Source organism: Myotis lucifugus, unplaced genomic scaffold (assembly GCF_000147115.1).
Source record: "Myotis lucifugus unplaced genomic scaffold, Myoluc2.0 scaffold_295, whole genome shotgun sequence".
Taxonomy (NCBI): Eukaryota; Metazoa; Chordata; class Mammalia; order Chiroptera; family Vespertilionidae; genus Myotis; species Myotis lucifugus.
Genome location: NW_005871343.1, coordinates 1096400 through 1120548, shown reverse-complemented (window position 1 = coordinate 1120548; position 24149 = coordinate 1096400). Strand labels below are relative to the sequence as shown.

The 24149-nt window shown below is 38.3% G+C and overlaps 1 protein-coding gene and 1 pseudogene across 4 annotated transcripts in view; one reads left to right on the top strand and one right to left on the bottom strand.

Moving 5' to 3' along the window:
* Positions 1-12567, top strand: part of RMI1 (RecQ mediated genome instability 1) — a 13617-nt gene extending 1050 nt beyond the window's left edge. For all 4 annotated transcript variants that reach the window (XM_023763635.1, XM_006100001.3, XM_006100002.3 and 1 more), the window contains exons 2-3: positions 9407-9503; positions 10578-12567. In XM_023763635.1, the coding sequence (XP_023619403.1) occupies positions 10614-12464 (1851 nt within the window). In that variant the 5' untranslated portion in view covers positions 9407-9503; positions 10578-10613 and the 3' untranslated portion in view covers positions 12465-12567. The remainder of the gene's footprint in view (positions 1-9406; positions 9504-10577) is intronic.
* Positions 12568-22015: 9448 nt separating this feature from the next.
* On the bottom strand, positions 22016-22343 carry LOC102434642 (annotated as a pseudogene).
* Positions 22344-24149: the final 1806 nt, after the last annotated feature.

Here is a 24149-nt window from a genome sequence, read left to right as displayed (position 1 = left end):
CAAGTTGAATGCAAACATCAAAATCCGCGTTCCTGGTGGCTCACCTATTAATGAGCTTACGGGTGTGTCGAGGTATTCGGCGGTGATCAGACCATCCAGAACCTCGCCCAGCGCCAGTGTTTCCGGTTTAGCTGTCCATCCAGTTTACACTCGCTTTGTGTTAGGTCACTTCTGGGCCCCCTGCGCTAAGCTTTGACGATCTCCTTTCTGAAGGTCCCCCCGAATCATGCCAAACCCGGGAAATCGCCCGGCTTAGTGGTGCCCAGTTCTCACATCACCACTCCTCAACCCCTCCTGGCTTCCTCTGCAACCCCAAACTCACACTTTAAAAGTGTTGTAATTTACACATAAAGCTAGATCCACCATTAGCAGAAGACACTCATCTATGTATATATTTGTAACGACAAATTTGCGCTGATTCATGATATTGTAACTTGATTTCCCTCTTGAGTAATTTACAAAATAGATGTAGCCAGCACCTATTTTAAATGGCTATGATTTCGTCTGTCCTTTATCTTTCTTTTACTTGCCTAATCAGGAAGAAAACTCAGAGGGAACTGAGGACTCCGTGAAGCAGCACTTACTGGCTGGGAGGACAGTTAGCTACTGCGAGAGCATAGTTTCTGGGATTGTGGAGTTTATTAAAGGTCTCTTTAAGTCAGCGGTTCTCAACCTGTGGGTCGAGACCCCTTTGAGGGTCGAACGACCCTTTCACAGGGGTCGCCTAAGACCATCGGAAAACACATATATAATTACATACTGTTTTTGTGATTAATCACTATGCTTTAATTATGTTCAATTTGTAACAATGAAATTGGGGGTCACCACAACATGAGGAACTGTATTAAAGGGTCGCGGCATTAGGAAGGTTGAGAACCACTGCTTTAAGTGGTAGTATAGTTTTTCTAATGGTCCCCACCAGGAAGAGTGTATCATAAGTCTTGTTGAGAGGTAAAACTTAACTCACGTTTTGGTTCTATGATACATAGTTTAGATTTTCATTAAGTGTACAAGAATTGATGAGTATGGGTTGGCTGGGAATACTTGGGTTGTAGACATCTGTCCATTGGGATTAGGATTTGCAACATTTAATTGAATCTGTCACTTAAAATCTGGGACATTTCCCTAATACGAATGGGCACTTTTAGGGGCACTGTACTAATGATGCTTTCTTTCAAACTAGTATTTCTGTCGCAGCCATCATTTTCTGCCTTGATAAGTAGAGATGAGGAATGAACAGGAATGCAAAGTGAGCAGCCCTATCCAGGAACTTCTTCCAATTTTACTGTCTTCTCACTGGACCCTAATTGGTGAAAGCTGTTACCTTTTCTAAATGCCATTGTTGCATGTTTTTGTTTTTTCCCTTTTCCACTTGTTTTCTTTCTTATCTCTTATAATTTATTGTAAGTTTACCCTTTAAATTACAGGAAAATCTGTCTTTTCACTATCCTTTCATCCTCTCTGTTTTTCAGCCAAACTATATCATTACCTTTGCTCAGTCAAGGACTTGTCAAATTTATTGATACATTCAATGGCTCCTGTTTTGTGTAATGAACTATATGATCACTTTGGACTCCCAATGAAATCAGAGCTACTATTACTTAGGTGGGATTTACTTTTATTTATTTATTTTTAAATATGCTACTGATTTTGAGAGAGAGAGAAAGAAAGATGTGAGAGAAACATTGATCTGGCTCCAACAGGGATGAAACCCACAACCTGGGTATATGCTCTGACTAGGAATCGAGCTGGAGACCTTTTGGTGCACAGACTGATGTTCAACCAACTGAACCACACTGTCCAGGGTGGGACTTACTTTAGATAAGCTAATATAATTGAGATTGTACATTGTCTGTCTGGGTGATTATTTAAAATATAGCATTTCCTGAATTCCCCACCATGTGCCAGATCTTGTGCTGGCAGTTTAATCATTATTTCAGTTCTGTGGGTAGGTTGTGGTTATCTTTGTTTTATGGATGAGGAAATTAAGACTAAGAGAAATTAAAGAACATGCCTGAGGTCACATAGCAGACTTGGGATTCAAACTCCTAAACCTATTCTCTTTCTGTTTTTTTTTCTTATATTAGGTTATGGAAGATCCACAAATAGCTTCACTGATTACTTCTTTCTGATTTTAGTCATTACATGTAGTCGAGCCCCCCCCCCTCCCCCCCAATTTTCAGAAAGTATCTTCAAGTCATCCCAAATGAATTAAAGCACAGATTACCTTTACTTTTTAGATGAAGGTAGTGGAAACATTGAATGATTTAAGTCTCAGCTATTGGTTGAATGCTATATACAGTGCCCAAAAGGATAGCACTTCTGCCTCTTTTTCTATTTTTTTAAAAAATTAAAAGCCCTAGCCAGTTTGGCTCAGTGGATAGAGTGTTGGCCCTCAGACTGAAGGATCCCGGGTTCGATTCGGGTCTAGGCTTTATCCTGGCCCTGGTTGGGGCTCATGCAGGAGGCAACCAATCGATGTGTCTCTGTCACATTGATGTCTCTCTCTGTCTTTCTCCCTCCCTTTCACTCTCTAAAAATCAATGAAAACATATCCTTGGGTGAGGATTAACAAAAAAAACCTTGGAATATCTTGAAATATGTGAGGCTCATTGAAAATTAATCTAGAAATCAAATATGCTTAAGTCTTAGTGATGAGTGATAGAATTTTCCTATTCTTTTCTTTCTGCTCCGTTCCTGCAGTCAAGATCTCAAATGTAGATTATTGTGGTCAGCCAAGTTTAACATGCACAAAATATCAATCAAAGTGTGTTTAAAAATTTTTTCATGATTACAGAATTAGTCGGGATTAAGATATGTGTAGTTTTATAACTGGCCTTTTCTCTAACAAAATAAAATATGAACATGTCATTAAACTGGCCTTAAAATGTTTTTTAAAGATGCTATTATCTTACATTTCTTAGGTCGTTGCTGTTTTTTTCCCCCACACTATAAAAACAATGATAAACACTCCGGCACATAAGTCTGTAATTTCATTCCTGATTGTTTTCTTTTTAAAAAAAATTAATTTATTTTTTATATTTTTCTTTTTTATTTAAAAAAAATCTCTATTGTTGAGATGATTACAGATGTCCCTCTTTTCCCCCCCATTCTCTGCCTCCACCCAGTTCCCACCCTAGGCCTTCACCACCCTATTGTCAGTGTCCATATGTAATGCATATAAGCATATAAGATCTTTGGTTGATCTCTCTCCACCTCCATTCCTCCCTTCCCTCTGATTCTTTTTTTTTTTAATTAAATCTTTATTGTTCAGATTATTACAGTTGTTCTTCTTTTTTCCCCCCATAGCTCCCCTCCACCCAGGTCCCACCCCACCCTCTGCCCTTACCCCCCTCCCCCACTGTCATCCATAGGTGTATGATTTTTGTCCAGTCTCTTCCCGCACCCCCCACACTCCTTCCCCCCCCCACTGAATAGTCAGTCCACTCCCTTTCTATGCCCCTGATTCTATTATATTCACCAGTTTATTCTGTTCATCAGATTATTTATTCACTTGATTTTTAGATTCACTTGTTGATAGATGTGTATTTGTTGTTCATAATTTGTATCTTTACCTTTTTCTTCTTCTTCTTCCTCTTCTTACCTTTTTCTTCTTCCTATATGAAACCTTTCAGCATTTCATATAATACTGGTTTGGTGGTGATGAACTCCTTTAGCTTTTTCTTATCTGTGAAGCTCTTTATCTGACCTTCAATTCTGAATGATAGCTTTGCTGGATAAAGTAGTCTTGGTTGTAGGTTCTTGCTATTCATCACTTTGAATATTTCTTGCCACTCCCTTCTGGCCTGCATAGTTTCTGTTGAGAAATCAGCTGACAATCTTATGGGTACTCCCTTGTAACTGACTTTTTTTTCTCTTGCTGCTTTTAAGATTCTCTCTTTGTCTTTTGCTCTTGGCATTTTAATTATGATGTGTCTTGGTGTGGTCCTCTTTGGATTCCTTTTGTTTGGGGTTCTCTGCGCTTCCTGGACTCGTAAATCTATTTCTTTCACCAGGTAGGGGAAGTTTTCTGTCATTATTTCTTCAAATAGGTTTTCAATATCTTGCTCTCTCTCTTCTTCTGGCACCCCCATAATTCGGATGTTGGTACGCTTGAAGTAGTCCCAGAGGCTCCTTACACTATCTTCATATTTTTGGATTCTTTTTTCTTTTTGGTTTTCCGGTTGGGTGTTTTTTGCTACTTCGTATTTCAAATCTTTGACTTGATTCTTGCGATCCTCTAGTCTGCTGTTGGAACTCTGTATAATATTCTTTTTAAAAAATATATATATATTTTATTGATTTTTTAGAGAGAGGAAGAGAGAGGGATAGAGAGTCAGAAACATCGATGAGAGAGAAACATCGATCAGCTGCCTCCTGCTGGGGAAACATCCACTGGGGATGTGCCCGCAACCAAGGTACATGCCCTTGACCGGAACCGAACCCAGGATCCTTCAGTCCGCAGGCCGACGCTCTATCCACTGAGCCAAACCAGCCAGGGCTGTATAATATTTTTTATTTCAGTCAGTTTATGCTTAATTTCTAGTTGGTCCTTGTTCATATCCTCGAGGGTCTCACTAGATTTCTTGAAGGTCTCACTAAATTTATCGGCGGTTTCTAGAAAATTCTTGAAAAACCTTATAAGTTTGGTTTTGAACTCTATATCCAGTAGTTTGCTTTCCTCCATTTCTGTCATTTGTGACCTGTTTCTTTGTCTCCACATTTTTTTTATGCTTCCCTGTGTCGATAGAGTGGCTTTGTGTGCTAGGTGTCCTATAGGGCCCAGTGGCTCAGCCTCCCCAATTACCTGAGGTGGACACTCTTGGTGCACCCCTTGTGGGCTTTGTGCATAGTCTTGTTGTAGTTAAGCCTTGATTGTTGTAGGTATCACTGGGAGGAATTGACCTCCAGACCAATTGGCTGTGAGAATCAGCTGTGTCTGCAGTGGGAGAACTTCTGTGCTGAAGACACCCTTCTGGGGTAAAACTTGCTTCAGTGGGGCTTTGGTGCTCACTGAGTCTGCCCCCTGAGTGTGTCCCTTATGGATCTGAGGAGTTGTAATCTGGATGGTCCCACTCTGACCACTGGGTACACTGGCTCTTGGATCTCTAAGGAGGTGCTAATTTAGCCTCTGTCTGAGGCTACCCAGCAGGAGCTATGGAGAGATCTGCAGATTCCTCTTCTTTGTTTGGGGTTTGGAGGTGCCCAGATGAGGCCTAGCTGTGAAGCAATGCAAGCTGCTGTGGGGCCTTGGGCCTTCTTTTGGAAGTTATGGGTCTCTCTGACCCAGCTGCAGTTTGTTAGGTAATTTTCAGATTGCAAAGGGCCTGGCCTTTCATATGCAAAAGCCTCTGCACACAGCTTGGGTGGGGTGGGGTCTCAGGGGATCAACAGGGCAGATCAAGCAGCTATTGCTGCTCCCCAGTCCTACCCTAAAAAGCCCCGTGTCTCAGTGTCCCAGTAATCGCTGCAAGCACCTCTGAGAGAAAGCCGCCTGCGAGTTCTGACCGATGCCAGACGGTCCAGTTTCTCCCCATATGAGTCTGGGTCCCCAGAGATTCGCCCGGAACTGGAGTTCAGAGCAGTCGGGAGCTTGAGACTCCCTCCCGATTGAAAAAGACAACCGTGTCCTCAGTTGCCAGCCCTCTCTGCGTGCGCCTCTGTACCTCTGCACTTTACTTCTGTACCTCCTCTGAGTCACAGTATGCTTTTCTCTTTCCTTCTAGTTGTAGAATTTCCACTCAGCCAGCCTTCCTGTGGTTCTGGATGATGTCCGTTTTGTCTTTTAGTTGTATTTTTGAAGTGGTTGTGCGAGGCAGCAATTTTCGGTGTTTACCTATGCCGCCATCTTGGTTTCTCCTCCTGATTGTTTTCTTAAGATTAATTTTGGAAAGTAAAAGAAGTGCATTATATGGTACGAGCATTTCTTAATGTACAATTTAAAAATATATATATACTTTTGAGGATTAAAAGCTGTTTTTTGTATGTGTGCTGATGGGAAATTGTACTGCCTTCGCTAACATCTTCCCTCTGAGTTGCTTCTACCTGCAGTAACTATGGTTACTCAATTTCCTGAGAAAGGTAGAAATGAAAACCTTAGGAATTACCTGAAGGGGAAGATGAAAATAATAGGATTTACTAAATTATTAAAGGGCTCAGTTATTGAAATCTAGTCTAAATATAATACAGATCCCATATGTTAATACTTTTTTCATTTGATTAAAAATTTTAATAAGCTTTTCTTTGTAACCTGTAGAAAAAACAATCCTAGTATACATAGAATTATTTATTTTTTGTTAATCCTCACCCGAGGATATTTTTCCATTGATTTTTAGAATGAGTGGAAGGGAAGGGGAAAGATAGAGAGGGAGAAACATCAATGGGAGAGATACATCGATTGATATGAATAGCCTACTTCTAGACCAGTGATGGCGAACCTATGACACACGTGTCAGAGGTGAAACGCAAACTCATTTTTTTTGGTTGATTTTTCTTTGTTAAATGGCATTTAAATATATAAAATAAATATCAAAAATATAAGTCTTTGTTTTACTATGGTTGCAAATATCAAAAAATTTCTATATGTGACACAGCACCAGAGTTAAGTTAGGGTTTTTCAAAATGCTGACACGTGGAGCTCAAAAGGTTCGCCATCACTGTTCTAGACCATACTATATATGCTATACATGTTATGTAGGCCTCATTTCCATTCTCCATAGGCCATAGGTAGGTGGTGGATGAAACATATTTTGGCCCAATTTTAGCAAAGAGTCTGTTTCTAGTTCTACCCTATAATTGGCATGTTGAACCCTTGGAGCTTTGGAGCTGTAGCCTACACACTGCTTTTAGTCCTTTCTTCTTTAGGGTTTTAGTACCCACTCAATGTTTCTCTGTTTTTGGCCCACAAAGATCTTATTCTTTGTTATGGAGTGTAAGCTATGTATTAAAAGTTTTATTCTTGTATATCCTTCTAGAGGTGATTTAGGCATATACAAGGAAATAGAAATATGCTTGTTTTCCTTTATTTTGTACACAAAAGTTAGCACACTGTTTTGCTTTCCTTAGCAATAAGTTAGGAAATACTTCCATTTAAATCTGAGAGCCAGTAATTATAATGATCTTAACTCCTTTAAAATGTTATTCATGTAATTCTCACAACAACTATAACTACTACTTTCAATTTTAACCATGTGTTAATAATATGACCACTTGTTTAGGGTGACAGAGTTTGTAAGTGAAAAATAATTGGCACCACCCTAACTGGTTTGGCTCAGTGGATAGAGTGTTAGCCTGTGGACTGAAGGGTCCCAGGTTTGATTCCGGTCAAGGGCATGTGCCTTGCTTGCGGGCACATTCCCAGTAGGGAGTGTGCAGGAGGCAGCTGATTGATGTTTCTAACTCTCTATCCCTCTCCCTTCTTCTCTGTAAAAAATCAATAAAATATACTTTAAAAAAAATTGGCACCATAGTTGTACTCTGAACCACTAGATTACTTACTAGTACTGGCTCTCCTAGCTCTTGTATTTTAAAAAAATTTTTACATAATAAAGAAACTTTACTTTTTAACCAATAACATGAAACAAGTTCTTGAGTTGTCATCTAGTAATTTTGTGTAAGGGAAACTAAAAGCAGCCCAAATAATTATACTACTATTCATTGTTCTAACACTTAGACAGAAAGTATTATTTTAGGCTGGCTGCTGCTTAATACAGGTTACAAGTAACTATTTACTCCTTTTTTAAAAACAAACAAACAAACAAAAATGTATGTTTTTATTGATTTTAGAGAGGAAGGGAGAAGGAGAGATAGAAACATCAACAATGAGAGAGAATCATTGATCTGCCGCCTCCTGCATGCCCCACACTGGGGATCCAGCCTGCAATCTGGGCATGTGCCCTGACTGGGAATCGAACCTTGACCTCTTGGTTCATAGGTTGACGCCCACCCACTGAGCCACCCAGCTGGGCTATTTACTACTTTTTCATAGATAAAACCCCTGACCTCCAAGAGAGCTGTAGGTGGAAAAAATTTAACCCCTTTTTCTTTCTTCAAAAAATTGCATGTTTTTTTTTAACTACATCTAAGAAAGAAAAAAATCAGTACTGATATGTTACTTGAGCTAAAAGACATAAGGAACCAGACAATGTATATATTGATTAAATTTCTAAGAAATACGAGGTAAAAATTGAAATCTTTGGATAAGTTTTAAGTTTCTACAAAGAAGTAGCATTTGCCATTCGACATAAAATGAAGACCTACCATATATAATATACAGAAATAATACCTTTCACAAGAAATAGCTCGAGCTTTGCTAATGGTTCATATCCCATTAAGGCATCTAAAATGCCAATCCATGGAACAAGTACTTCTCTCTTCTTATCTATTTATGCAGTAGTTTTCATAAATATCTGCCTGAAGTCCCAGGCAAGGCCAAAAGTTATCCAGGACTTCATCCCTGTTCTGCCAGACGTAGGTCTAGACCAGTGGTTCTCAACCTTCCTAATGCTGCGACCCTTTAATACAGTTCCTCATATTGTGGTGACCCCCAACCATAAAATTATTTTCGTTGCTACTTCATAACTGTAATTTTGCTACTGTTATGAATCGTAATGTAAATATCTGATATGCAGGATGTATTTTCATTGTTACAAATTGAACATAATTAAAGCATAGTGATTAATCACAAAAACAATATGTAATTATATATGTGTTTTTCGATGGTCTTAGGCGACCCCTGTGAAAGGGTCATTCGGACCCCCAAAGGGGTCGAGACCCACAGGTTGAGAACCGCTGGTCTAGCCGGTTATCTTTTCCTGGTTATCCTCCTCCACCTCAGTGCTGCCACTGTGGGATCCCAGAGCCCCAGCTTCCTTGGCCTTGAACTCTTTCTCCCTCTGCAGGCAGTGCTGTTTAATTTCAGCCTCAGCTGCTTTGGCCTGCTTCAGCCTCCAGTCATTTGTGGGCCTTGGACACCTTCTGGGTGGTCCACTTCTCCGCCTACAGATGCCTTGTGACAGAGTGGCCACAGAGGTGGTAATTCTGAGGCCTAGGTGAGCAGCCTAACTGGGCCAGATTTGTCCTGGGTCAGCTGACCTAACTGCTTAATATTTGTACCTGGGCTGGTGCTCTGCCCTCTATCCTCTCCCATCTCCTTTAATTTTTAATAGTAACCCATGAAGTAAGTACTATATAGACAAGGAAACAAGTTTAGAGGGTATAAATTTCTCATGGTCACTTGCTTTTGTTCATCTCACTCCAAACCTCATTTTTAAAATTCTGTATTACCTATACTCTACCCTGATTGATAACAGGGATCTGAAAAATCATGCCTTCAAACTCTTACACTTAGGAAAATAGGCCAGTGATTCTGCAGCTTCCTCATAACCTTTACTGCTTCTTGTCTTAGCTCCTGGGGCTATTTCTGAGCAGTAGAAGTTACAAGTACCCCACTGAACAACCAGTTCCAAGTCCTATCATCAAATCCTATGTTCCTGCTCCAAATGGTAAGTTTTCTTATGGATGTATTAAAACTTTTATAAATTTTAACTCTTAGATATTTTTTTTAAATATATATTTATTTCAGAGAGGAAGGGAGAGGGAAAGAGAAATATCAATGAGAGAGAATCATTGATCGGCTGCCTCCTGCACACTCCCTACTGGGGACAGAGCCTGCAACCCAGGCATGTGCCCTTAATGGAATTGAACCCAGGACCCTTCAGTCCTCAGGCCAATGCTCTATCTACAGAGCCAAACTGACTAGGGCTAACTCTTAGATATTTTTATCTGTAGAAGGAAAAAATAATACTTTTGTGAATATAGGGTTGGTTAGTCTTTACTGTTTTGCTTCTGTTTTATCATACTGAGAAAATCAGAAGTATATTTACCTCATAGGACTATTGAAATTATTTAGCTAAACAAATAAGTTGCTTTATGTCAGCTCAGAATTTATTGTTATTTGTTTTAACTTTATCCTTAGACTACATATTTAAGTGCTGTATGGTCATGAACAATGGTATGTTTAATAGAGTATGAATTATAGCTATGAAAATAATCTTAGTGAATATTGTTTCTTTTTTTTCTATTGCCTGAATAGTTAGGAGGTTGCTTTTATTAGAATTTAGAATATTTCTGAAACCCAAACTCAGATATTGTTTTAAATTATTAAAATCTGATAATTATATTAACAATAATTACTATTTACTGTGTGTCTTTCATAGATCTGACATTATGCTTTAAATGTTATGTAATCCTCACAACAACCCTGTAAGATAGATGGTGTTATTGTCGTATTACAGATGAAAAATCTGAGCTAGAAAAGTTAAGAAATTTATAATAGGTCAGAGAAGTAATTTGGCTAAATTAGCTTTCAAAGCTTTTGCTTTTCTCATAATATACTTGTTGTATTTGAATTTTGGATATGTAGAAAGTGAAAGAATTTGAAGATGCTGAAAGTGAGAAAAATCAAAAGGGTATGGTTATGCCTGTTTGGGCATTGTGCATAATTAGGCAACATTTAAGTTGAACTATAATTCTAAACACTGAATTATAATTCTTTTGCTTTTGTTTTTTGTTTTTAGGTAACAGATGTATAATATTTCTTTTATTTAAAAGAAATGAGTGTAACTAGTGTTGCATTAAGAGTTGAAACCTGGCTTTTAGCTACATGGCATGTTAAAGTACCTGTAACGTGGTTGGAAGCTTGTATTAACTGGATCCAAGAAGAAAATGATAATATTAATTTGAGTCAAGCACAAATGAATAAACAAGTTTTTGAGCAATGGCTCCTTACCGATCTGAAAGATTTAGAGCATCCTCTTTTACCTGATGACATTTTAGAAGTCCCAAAAGGAGAGCTGAATGGATTTTTTGCTCTGCAGATTAATTCATTGGTTGATGTAAGTCAGCCTGCATATTCCCAGATGCAAAAGTTGAGAGGAAAGAATACTATGAATGAGTTAATTACAGCTGAAACACAAGTAACCCAAAGGCCTTGGGAAGCCAAGCCTTCACGAATGTTGATGCTACAGCTAACTGATGGAATTGTACAAGTGCAGGGAATGGAATATCAGCCTATTCCAGTTCTTCATAGTCATCTTCTTCCAGGTACAAAAATTTTGATATATGGAATCATTTCTTTTCGTCTTGGTGTTCTCTTATTGAAACCAGAAAATGTGAAGGTGTTGGGAGGAGAAGTAGATGCTCTTTTAGAGGAATATGCTCAAGAAAAAGTACTTGGAAGATTAATTGGGGAACCTGATCCTATAGTTTCAGTCATACCAAATAATTCTAACCAAAACATCCCTAGAAACACAGATGATCTAGAGCTTGAATTAGAACCTTCTGATGAAGAACTCTTGGCAAGTCTTGATGAAAATGATGTGTTTGCAGCAAATAATGACACCTCCTTGGAAAGAAGATGTTTCAGCATAGGTAGTTCCTCAAATACTATTCCCACAGGACAGTCAAGTTTTGAACCAGGACTTGTTATTTCTCCAAGACCAAAGGAGAAACCACCAAATCAATCTGTGCATTTCACTGATGGGGAATTAGATGACTTTTCCTTAGCAGAGGCCTTGCTTTTAGAAGAAGCTGTCCAGAAAGAACAAATGGAGACTAAAGAATTGCAGCCATTGACTTTGAACAGAATACCAGATGACAGTATAGCAAGATCTTCATATAAGCCTAATACTCCAAATAATTTTTCTTTAATTGGCAAAAATGGAAATGATAATTGGAATGAAAATAATTTATCTGAACAAATGACTGATGAAGACCACAACAATGGTGTTTTTTCAGTTAATCATAATGTATCCATAACCCATGGTTTTTCAAATAAAGATAAGAACTCAGAGACAGATAATAAAGTGAAACAAACTATCATCAGTTCAAATGTACATTCCTTAAATAATACAATATTAAATAGAGAACTGGTCAGAACTCCAAAAAGAAGTTCACAAATTTATAATGGAAATGATCAGCGTTTACGGAATTATTCTTTAAAATCATCAGAGAACAGCGCTAAACTTTCTAACACCATGGATTTGTATTCTCCACCCTTTATCTATTTGTCTGTTCTAATGGCCAGCAAACCAAAGGAAGTTATAACAGTGAAAGTCAAAGCCTTTATCGTAACCTTAACTGGAAATCTCTCAAGTTCTGGTGGCATTTGGAGTATAACAGCAAAGATTTCTGATGGAACTGCATATCTAGATGTAGACTTTGTAGATGAAATACTTGCTGGTCTGATAGGGTTTTCAGTAGCAGAGATGAAAAAGTTAAAAAAGGACCCTCTTCAATATCAGAAGTTCCTGGAGGGTTTGCAGAAATGTCAGCGAGATTTAATAGATTTGTGCTGTCTAATGACTATTTCATTTAATCCCTCCTTGTCTAAAGCAGTGGTACTGGCATTGGAAGATATTAATGTGGAACACCTTGAGAACCTAAAGAAGCGATTGAATAAATAATTTACTAAAATAATATTAGAAAACATCGAAATATCTAGAATTATATTTGTCCTTTTATTTTTGAAACTTTCTGTTCATAAAAGGGAAAAGGAAGTTTCACAACTTATTTCAATTTAAAAGTGTTTAATGTTTGTTTAGGTTTTTTAAATAAAATTTTTTATTAGATGAACTTGACTCCTGTTGTTGAGAAATTTGTTTTCCACTTATTTCATATAAGATGATTGCTAGAATATTGTATTAATGTTTACTGATGTGTCATATTGTTGAAAGTTAACAATTTTAAATAGATAGTTGTATTTCTGATATATTGAGTACTCAAAACTGTTTGTTCAGGGGTTGGGAATATCTGGCCCACAGGTTGTATGAAGCCCACGAAATCAAGGCCAAGCCATGTAGGGTGAGTTAATTAAATGTTTGACCAAATATGGTAGGCTAATTTTTAAGTTGATAATTTTGTATGGCCTGCAAATGATGTTATAAATATCCAAATGGCCCTTGGCGGAAAAAAGGTTCCCCACCCCTGGTTTATATTATTATATTTAGGAAAATATAAACCAGTAAATCAGAATGTCAGGCTTTCAGATGCAAATTGTCTTACTGGTTTTTATTTTGCTGATTTTAAATATTTGTCTGGTATATCTAAGTTAAATATTAGGTTAACAAGATGCCATTTCAGAGAATATATTGAAATGTTAAAAAAAAAAAACAACAAACCCTTACTTATAAGAATCATTTATTTTTAAATGACATGGAAAATTTCATTAAGGTCCAGTAAATATTTCCCTTTTTTTGGATTAAAATAAGGTATTATCCCCTTTCTGAATTAGCTCTACATATTTAAGCCTCTCTAGTTATTTTTGGAAGTGCTGACTTTTTTTTTTTTTAATATATTTTATTGATTTTTTACAGAGAGGAAGGGAGAGGGATAGAGAGTTAGAAACATCGATGAGAGAGAAACATCGATCAGCTGCCTCCTGCACGCCCCCTACTGGGGATGTGCCCTCAACCAAGGTATATGCCCTTGACCGGAATCGAACCTGGGACCTTTCAATCCACAGGCTGATGCTCTATCCACTGAGCCAAACCGGTCAGGGCCATTTTATAAATTATAATAAAATATAAAATAGTCTTATAAATTACATATAGCCAATTGATTCTCCCAGGATACTCATTTTTGTCAAATTCTTTTTAAAAAAATATAGTTTATTGATTTTTTACAGAGAGGAAGGGACAGGGATAGAGAGTTAGAAACATCGATGAGAGAGAAACATCGATCAGCTGCCTCCTGCACACCCCCTACTGGGGATGTGCCCGCAACCAAGGTACATGCCCTTGACTGGAATCGAACCCGGGACCCCTCAGTCCGTAGGCCGACGCTCTATCCACTGAGCCGAACCGGTCAGGGCTCATTTTTGTCAAATTCTTATATCCGTAGCCAACCTATGTTTGCAACCATGATTTGACAATATTTATGCTATTAAATGTACTCTTTTCCTTCTTGTGTTAGGGGTATTTTCACATGCTGTTCCCTCTGTTTGGAAAGCTTTCTCCTCTCCCATTTCTTTTTAAAATTTAGATAGTTTCTACTTATGCTTCATATTTATATTTAAAAGTCACTTTCTTAGAGATATTTCTCTGCCTCATTGCAATAGGTAGGCCTTATAAGTACATGTTTTTTTTTTTTTTTTTTTTTACAATTTTGGTTCACTTTTTTTTATATAGCTGTCCCTTATGTATTTATCTGAATGGACATGGTCCTGAACTGCAACAAAACAAGGTATTCACCTGAGGGTGCACTTAAGGTGTGTAAAACATATAGATACCCAGTTCTCTTACTCTTTACCATGGGAGATTCTGACTCACCAGATCCCTGGAATGGAGCCTGGCATCTGCAGGTTTAACAAGTCCAGATGGAGATTTGGAATCTCCTTGGAACTACCACTGTGGGAATTATAGTTATGTCTGTGCAGTGCCTGAATCATTAGTTTTTTTATATTGCAGTTACTGGGTGTGTGTATATGGAGAGGCCCAAGTAAAGCAAAACAAAATGCCATAGAAGAAGATAGTATCTTGCCTCTTATGTCACTTATAGCCTAGTTAAAAACCACTAGAAGACAAAAAAGATTCTGACAAAGGGAGACCATTCTGGATTTGGGTTGGTTCAGGAGGGCTTCAGAAGGAGACCAGTCCCAAATGGAAGTCTGAAAGAAGTGTTTGGTATTTGGATAGTCTTTGGACAAGTAGAGGAAAGGAGGAGAGAATGTTTTGTAGCAGGGGAATAACATAAGAAAAGACATGGACACATTTTGAACCTGACTTTTTCAGGAGATGTTAAGGAGACTTGGCTGCCTCATTGGCGAGGAGGATTCATTAGGAAATTGCTTAGAAGGGGGAAGTCCTGTGATGAAGATTGCTGGATGCCAGGTGAGATGTTAGCACTTGAAGTCAGACATCCCTGGACTTGAATCCTGCCTCCAATACTTGCTGTAACTGATTGTAGACAAACTTTAGATGTTTATCTTCCCTGAGTCTGTTTTATTATATAAAATGGAGCTAATACTTGCTACCCCTGAGGGGTATCGAGGGGCTGAATGAGACAGTAGTGCTTGGCACAGTGTAGCCCCCAGCATATGGAGTTATGGCCATTATTGATCCAGCATGCTGAAGGTCACTGCTGAGGGTCCTGGAGCAGGGCAGTTGCAGACTAGCAGTGATAGGCTGTGAAGGTGAACACAGACGTAGAGAAGGATGGACATTCACTTTGGTGAGAAGGTAATTCAAACTGGATTTTTGGCATCTTTAAGAGTAGTGTGACAATCTAGCCTTCCCACTTCTATTGGGTGTTGTGTGTCACTGCCTGGGACCGCATAAAGCTGCTGAGTACCTGTCATGCTTGGCAAATCAATGCTCTTGCTACTCTTGTTTCAGTTTTCTAAAACCCTCATAGGACAAGCAAGTGGTGAGTTGGAGGCCCATAAAAATAGATCCCTTTTATTGAGTACAGGCCTGTTTTACTTGCATTCCACGTGATTATGAAAATAAAAAATGAAAACTAGGATTTTCAGACTGATTAACATACCTATTGTTATATCTTTTCTGAAATTTGTTTTCATTGAATAATGAATAGTTTAACTACATTTGTAAGTTTAAAGAATGATGGTACAGCCCTCGCCAGATGGCTCCATTGGAGCATTGTGTTGTACACCAAAAAGGCTGCAGTTTTGATTCCCAGTCAGGGCACATACCTATGTTGCAGGTTCGATTCCTGGTCGGGGTGCACACAGGAGGCAACTAATAGATGTTTCTCTCTCAAATCGATGTTTCTCCAACCCACCCCTCTTCACCTCTCTCTGAAATCAATGAATATACCCTTGGGTGAAGATTAAAAAAAACCAAAAACAACAACTATGGTACAACAAATATTGGTGGCCCACTCATAGCTTAAGAACTAAAATGTGCCCAGTACTTTATAATCCCCCAGAGTGCTCCTTCCCAATTCCATTTCCCTCCTTCAGAAGGAACCAATATTCTGAAGTTTGTATTTAACATTTTCTTGCTTTTCTCTGTAATTTTACCACTCTGTATATAAATGATATGTTGTTTAGTGTTAATGTTTTATAACTTTATATAGATGGAATCATGTGATATATACCGTTCTATTTTGTGCTACCGCCACTGCATCCCCAACATTGCATTTCTGAATTTCATCCATGTTAATACACGTAGCTATAGTTTACTAATTTTGCTGCATAATATTTCATTGAGGGAAAAGACTACATTCTATGTATCCATGGACATTCAGGTTGTTTCCAGTGTTTTGCTTTTACAAATGTTACTGTGAACATCCTTCTACATGTCTTGGTGCACATGAGCAACCTTTTTTTTTTGTGGGGGGGCTATATGCTATGTGTCAGTTAGGATTAAGTTGGGCTGTACCTTCTCTTTATGATAATGAATAGGTATGTACAAAAGATTGGTAGAAAAGATTGAGTAAAATTCCCAAAGGAGAGAATGTAGAGAGAAGAGAAATGGACTGTGGACATAACCAAAGTGAATACTTACATTTGGAGTCAGAAGGATAAAGAGGAATGAGAATGAGAGGTAGATCTGAGAGTGAACAGCATTATAAAAAAATCACGAGAGAAGATAATATGAAAACTTGTTGACAGTGACTTGCTGTAGAGTCTGAGGAGGATGAGAACTGAGAAAAAGCTGTTGGATTTAATCCTTTAGTAATTATCAAAAGAGATTTTTTTGCACATGATTAGATGGTGAGGAAATGGAGACCATGAGAAAGAAACTTGGTAGTGAAGGGAAGGAAGGAGGAACAGAAATACAGTTCAAAGAGTAGCTTGGTGGTGGAGGTGGTGTCTGTGTGTGTGATTTTAAGATGGGAAACACTTTTAAATACTTATTACATTGGCAGGAAGAGGTCACAGAAGAAAGAATGAACATGTAATGAAATGTAGCCAGGTTGGGGGAATTACTGATGGAGTAAGGCCCTAGAGCAGGGGTGGGCAAACTTTTTGACTCGAGGGCCACAATGGGTTCTTAAACTGGACAGGAGGGCCGGAACAAAAGCATGGATGGAGTGTTTGTGTGAACTAATATAAATTCAAAGTAAACATCATTACATAAAAGGGTACGGTTTTTTTTTTTTTTTAGTTTTATTCATTTCAAACGGGCCGGATCCGGCCCGTGGGCCGTAGTTTGTCCACGGCTGCCCTAGAGAATGGATGAGAATGAGGGCCACCGAGGGGGGTTTTGTCATGAAATAGAGAAGGGTCACTTATTAAAAACATTTTTTTATATCAATCACTTCTTTTTATTTCAGGACATAATATGCTGTTTAGACCCATGGATGGTACAAAATTATAACCCTGTTTAAATATATGTAGGATATTTATTTTATTTCACAAAGATAGATTCTAAAAATAATAAAACTGGAGAAAATACTGGCTCTCATTCATTCCATCCTACTGTTAAAGATTTTCCAAAGATACATATTTAGGATACCACCCAGCTATTCTCTCATGAGGCAATATTCAAGTTGGCAAGAAGTACCTTAACACCATAGGCATAGCTGTTATCAAAAGGATCTGTGATTTTAGCAAAGAGATACAGTCCAAATTTCATTCTTTACTAGAGGCCTGATGCATGAAATTCGTGCAAGAGTAGGCCCTGGCTGCTGGCACTGGCTTCCCTCTGTCACCGGGGACCCGGGCTTCCCTTGCAGCCCCGGCTTCATCCGGAAAGTCGTCCGGAAGGATGTCCGGTCTAATTAGCATATTATGCTTTTATTATTATAGATAACTGCTGACATGATTTAATTACATCACTGGCACGGCACATGGTATTACTATTTCTCCAACATCAAGTTCACCTTTTTTTAAGGCTTTTGCTCAACCTTTCTGGAAATAAAGCTCATCATATATTTTAAACATTTAAATTTAAATGTTACCCTCATTTTACATTACATATCCTTTCTAGTTTCAAGCTAAGCAAAGATAAACATTTAGAGCTGTATTCATGTATCAAAACAAAACATAACCCAACTTAATACTATGAGAAATTGTTACATTCTATTTAGTGTTTGATAGAGAAAAAATTGATTTTGACACATATTTTATTAAGATAGCAGTCTGTTCACACATGGTCCAAGAGCACTAAACTAATAAACCAAATATAATCAAATGTTAAAGATTGGTTTCTAAACTGCCTTTTAAACACAGCCAATGATGCGTGCTTGCCTTTGATCTAGCAATATAAAACCTTTATTCCTTTATTCCAGCCCGGCCTGCATGCTCAGTGGTTGAGCATTGACCTATGAACCAGGAGGTTACAGTTCAGTTCCCAATCAGGGCACATGCCTGGTATTCAGGCTCAATCCCTATTGGGGGGTGTACAGGAGGCAGCTGATTGATGGTTCTCTATCATCATTGATGTTTCTCTCCCTTCCTCTCTGAAATTAATAGAAAAAAATATATATATATTTTTAAAACACCCCCCAAAACCACATCCACACTTCCAAACCATTCAGCACAGCTTTCTTAACTGAGCTGTTAGAAGCTGCTAGTTTGAGCACTAATTACAGTTTGAATAGCTTGTGGCGATCTCAGCAGGGATCAGAGGAACCAGCTCAACTCTGACAATATAGTGCCAAAATGGGGCCAGTGAGACTTCAAGTAAGTCACAGCAGCGTTCACCAGGGCTGGAGCCTCTGCGAGGTTATGGACAAATTGGGCCAAGGTTCTAGGGTGGGAAAATCTGTCACCCAGAACCTCTTTCTCAGTGACAGTAGTGAAGAAAGGGAGGGTGGGGAAGAGGCAAAGAAGTGTTGATGCAGAATCATCTCCACATTTTGATTAAAGGAATAAACAAGATTATCTGCAGAGAATAAGGAGATGGGAATAGAAGGGCATTTTACATATATAGAATAGTCTTGTCAATTTTGTAATTAGAAAAAAAAATGAGGAAGGGTTTTTCTTCATTTAGTAGCAGGTGGTTTATAGCAGCATGACTTAATGGAAAGAACCTTATAACTTTGGAGACAGAATGGCCTGAACTTGAGTCCTGGCTTTTTTCCTTTTTATCAAGTTACCGAACTGATCTTTCTCAATTTCTTCAAAATAAAATGGGAACAACAGTAGTTATGCACATTCAATGATAGGACACTTAATTTTAATTCCAGCAAACATGTATTAATCTCCTATTGTGTGCCAGGTATTCCACTAGGTTTGTATTCTCAAGGAGTCTGAGGTCTAGGAAGGAATTCACTTCTCTTTTATTCTCTTTTGGGAGGAAAAATAAACTTTTGCAGAATTGTGAGAGGACTTACTAGCGACTTCCCCGTCTCTGCTTTTAAATAGATCAGATCTGGCCACTCATGCTGGGTGAGTCACTTCTCCAAGGCAGCACGCGGATATTCTGATCCCTTGTCCTCTTGCCAAGGGGCTTGGAGGAGGGAGCCCTTTGCAGCTGCCAATCATGAGGCATGAGTGGTCTTGGACTACTGGCCCCTTCAATGGTGATTCAGCCTGTCTCATTCTTATATCTGTAATAAAATTGATGTGCATTATTTTTTGTCTTTTGTGTGTGTATTGTTAGCAGCTAAATGAAGTTTAGCTTTCAAACAGCCTCCCAGAGGGAGATGGTCCCAGACAACTGACCACAATCATGAGCAGTAATGAAACCCATCCATTTGTAACCTCTATGCTTTTTAGGGAGACTAATAAAGACATGCATCCTTGATTAGGGAGATTGGAATTAATTGTAATGATTGAACTTGGAGTGTGAAACTAAAGAAGTATTAAACTAAATTCTAAGAGAAGTGCTTTGGCAACAGGATTATAAATTAAGACGTTAGTATGTGTACTCTAGCTGCTTAAGGGATTATAAACATCATTTAAGCACTTAATGACAGTGAAATTGTTCCAATGTCATCTGTGATTTGTGATGGAGATCAGCATGTCCAGATCAGAACAGAACTTCATAACCAGGGAAAGGACAAAACATTCTGACCAATACCTGGATTCTACAGGGTGAGTTGAACAGAACTATATATGTAGCAACCCCAGCTCCTCTGTGCATGCAGCATTTAAATTCTGGCTATGAGTACACCATTTAAAGGAATGTTGGGAAGTGGGGTTCAGGGCTGCTCTTCACTCCTCACTGCCAGGGAAGAGTGTTGGCTCTGCATAGCAATTCCCTAGGGTAGGCTCATTCAGAACATGACCTCAATCTTTCAGGCAGCTGCCAGTTTGCAAGGCTGTGCTGACTCAGCAAAATTCCCTGGAATTTGGAGTAAGGCTTCCAGGGCTGCTGACTGTGTCCTATCACCTTCATCATCAGGGCAGCCAGTCCTCAGAAAAGAGGATGAATATATACCCTTCATACCACTGAGGTTCAGAGTAAAAGATGCTCATGAGGACCAAAGTGAGAGGAGGAGGAAATAGGCGACATTCCTTCCAAATAATAAAAGTAATGGTAATAAGAGCACTGGTGTTTATTGAGCACTGGCCCGGTACTGAGTGCCTTTAATGCTTTCACACATTATCTCACTCAAGCAAGTCCATTTCTGGTCTGCCTTGAATAAAATCACAAAGTGTCTAAAGAAAATTGTTGTTAATCACTGAAGGTACCTTTGCACGTGCCAATTTTTGTTTTGTTGTTGTTGTCCATCTTTTCTCAAAGGCCTAACAAAGGTCAGCTGGGATATTCTATTGATACCCATGACACTGCCACACTTCTCATGCAAGTCTGACAACCAGGACAAAAGAGCAACCTGTGCATAACAGATTTGCCTGCCTGGGAGAACTGAGAGGTCACATATTTGAAAAAGATACATCTATGAACCTATCACCAACTCTGAAAGGTTGATATTCATATGGTCCTAGAAATTGGAGACAATTTAATTCTTACTGATCCAACATAAGATTTATTTTTTTTATTTTTAAATTTAAATTCTTTTTTGTTGTTGAAAGTATTACATATCCAACATAAGATTATAAATGCTCTGGTGCATTGGAAAATGTCTATTATACAGGGTACATAGACGAGGAGAATTTGGAACTTTTAGTTTCAGACCTCCTTATTTCTATTAATGCCATCACCATTACTATTACTGAGAGGTTGGATATGTAGTGGTTAAGAATGAGGGCTTGGGAGGCTGACTGCCTGGTTTCAAATCCCTGCTTTGCTACTTACTAGGTGTGTGGCCTTGGGCAAGTTATTTGACTGCTTGTTGCCCTAATTACCTCATCTGTATAATGGGGATAATAACACTCCCTCATCAAGTTGTGTTAAATTGCTTAGACCAGTGCCTGGCATGTAGTCAGTGTTCATATGAGTTTGGTTGTATCAGTCTGCAAGTAACAGGACACCAGTTAACAGTAGGGTAGGCAATAAACACATGCAATTATCTTACATGACTAAAAGTTTGGAGTGGGTAGTTCCGGGAGTTCAGTGGTGCCACCAAAAACCCCATCTCTTGGTGTCTTTCCCCTCTGCCATCTTTAGCATGTTGGCTTTTCATCTTCATGGTTATCACATTATGGTCACCAGGCTATTGCAGCCCCAGGCATCACATTCACATTCAAGACAGGAAGAAGGGAGGCGGGCAGGGCCAGCATCAACTGTCCCTTTCATCCAGAGCCTCTCAAAGGAATTCTCCCTACATCTGATCATCAGGACTAAGTCACATGTCCAATCTTGTATGTGAAAGAGGCTGAGAAAGTGACTATCCAGTTTTCTAACATCTGTGAGGGAAAACGAGCAAAAAAGAAGAGGGTTGGGCATGGTTGTTGAGGCAGCCAGGTCACAGTGATTATACATGTTAGCTGTTATTATTATTATTCCAGTTCCTTAAATTAGAAATATTGAAGTTATTTTCACTCCTTGTCTTCTTCTTCCCTGGCAAACACTCAGTTACCAAGTTTGGTGATTCCTCTTGCTCATTGTTTTCAATGCCCAACCCTTCCTTTCCCTTCATACTATTCTTTTTTTGTTTTGTTTTGTTTTCAGTTTTGTTCTTGTAATAGATAGTAATAGTCTTAAAAATATTTCTCTTCATCAGATGTTTGGCCCCCTTGCAAAACTTTTGGTCTCTAAGCTTGAATATGGAGTTTTACTCCATCAATAGCATGACTGTCATGTTGTAGTGCATTCTGAAGTTCTGAAGAAAAGTGAATCCAACTCATACTTCTATGAAAGCCAATCTCTGTCAAAAGGTACAGTGCACTTTCATATATGGCCAAAATGTGCAAAGTGTTCTCTCAGTTCACTCGAGGAGGTGGTCCAGGGAATTTTTCTGACAAAGGCAACGGGCCAACCAGTATTGGCCCGGAGAGCCATAGTGGACTTCGCTGCTAAAGCCGCCATCTTTAGCTTGAGGGACCTCGGCCCCTTCATACTATTCTTAATGGAAAAATGCAGCATCTTTTGTTCTATATCCCTCAACCTCCCGTTTCTCCATGCTCTGCTCCATCTTGTACTCTACTAGGTGAATCTTCATCAAACATCTCTATCATGGCACTTTCTTTCTCCCAATCCTTCCCTATTGTCTCCAGTAGTGATTCTTAAACTTCTTTGCACATCAGAATCACCTGAGAAACTTGTTATAAATCAGATGTCTTTTGAAAAGTAGGTGCCATGGTTACAAAATAATGTATGGCGAGATAAATGGGTAATAGATTTTCATCATGTCACCATGTTCACTAGGTCAGCATCAAAGGGATTTACATAAATGCTCAGAAGGCAGAACAACAGAATATGGGAGGGATAGCTCTCTTGGCAGATGTTTATGGAATAAGGTAAAAGGAAGGCCTTGGTTTTTACATCACATAGTGAGTCTTCTTTTAGCTGTGTGATTTTATTCTTAGTTTAACATGTATTAGTCCCATGTTCAGAAAAAGACAGCTTTAACTCTTATGTTGGAGGATAATATATCATTTATTCCTCTTCAAGGTGAAATATGAGCTTTCAAAAAAAAAATCCTGCCCTGTAGTTGTTACAGCATTTTAATGTGCTTTTATATTTAATAATTTTAATGCAGTACATTAATTTTGATTATAAATGTTCCCACACACATGCCTATTGGTGATAATATTTTATGTTTACCCTCATTTGTACATTTTTTGGGGGTAATGCATTCTGATAACTCATTAGGATACATGGCTGGAAAATTCTCATTTTAAAGTAGAATAGTTGTTAAGTAACATTAAATTATAATTAGAACTCTTCACTGCATTTCATTATGAGGTTATTCTGTAATTTTCAGCAACTCCTGGTGTTTACTAATGCAGAAGTGACAGCACATAATACCGCTACATTATTGCCACATCGCTGGAGAGGACAATTGGAAAATAGGGAACACATAAAGGCATTGTTTATAGAGCCACAAGGGAAAACACAACCTCAGAACATAATGCTTTTTTTTCCCCTTTAAATACCCTTTTTCATGTCCATTTTGGCAACATATAGCATGTAGATCTCCCCTACCATAGGTTGAGTAGCCTACGTATAATATCTCTAGTTGCAATGTTCACATTTGCATGAAACCTTTTCTTGCAAGAGCAGGTGTGAAGTGGGGCTTGGTAGATAATAGTTCTAAATTGCTCAGATACATTATTTGTGGGAAGAAGAAAAATCTCCAAGTAACTGCCATAAACTAATATTTCTAAGAAGCTTTATGCTTTTTAAATAATCAGATTTTAACCCCTCTTTAATTAGGATGCAGATATTAAACTATGACCAATGAACATAATGGTGTTAGGAAGCTCCATCTAATGTACCCTCCACAATATGGCAGGGATGTATGGGTTGCAATGTTCATATATGAGCACACTGAAATTATTTTTCCATTTAAAATTTTCTTTATGCAGATCTCATAATCTTACTGTTAATTTGATATCTGCTCCCTTCCCTCATTATGCCCAAGAATGCTTCTGTACACTCAAATTGAATTGAGGCAACTATTATAATAATTTGGATGAGAAATAGCTTTAACAAAGACATTTAGATAATAGGCGTAATTTGTGTTTGTGTGTGTGTGTTTAGTTGGTGTTGGAGTTGTTTTGATGAGGGGTAGTTAAGTGAGGGGATGAGATAATATATATGGAATAGATTACCTTTATAAATAACTGAATTCTCCTCTTTTTTTTTAAATTAAATCTTTATTGTTCAGAT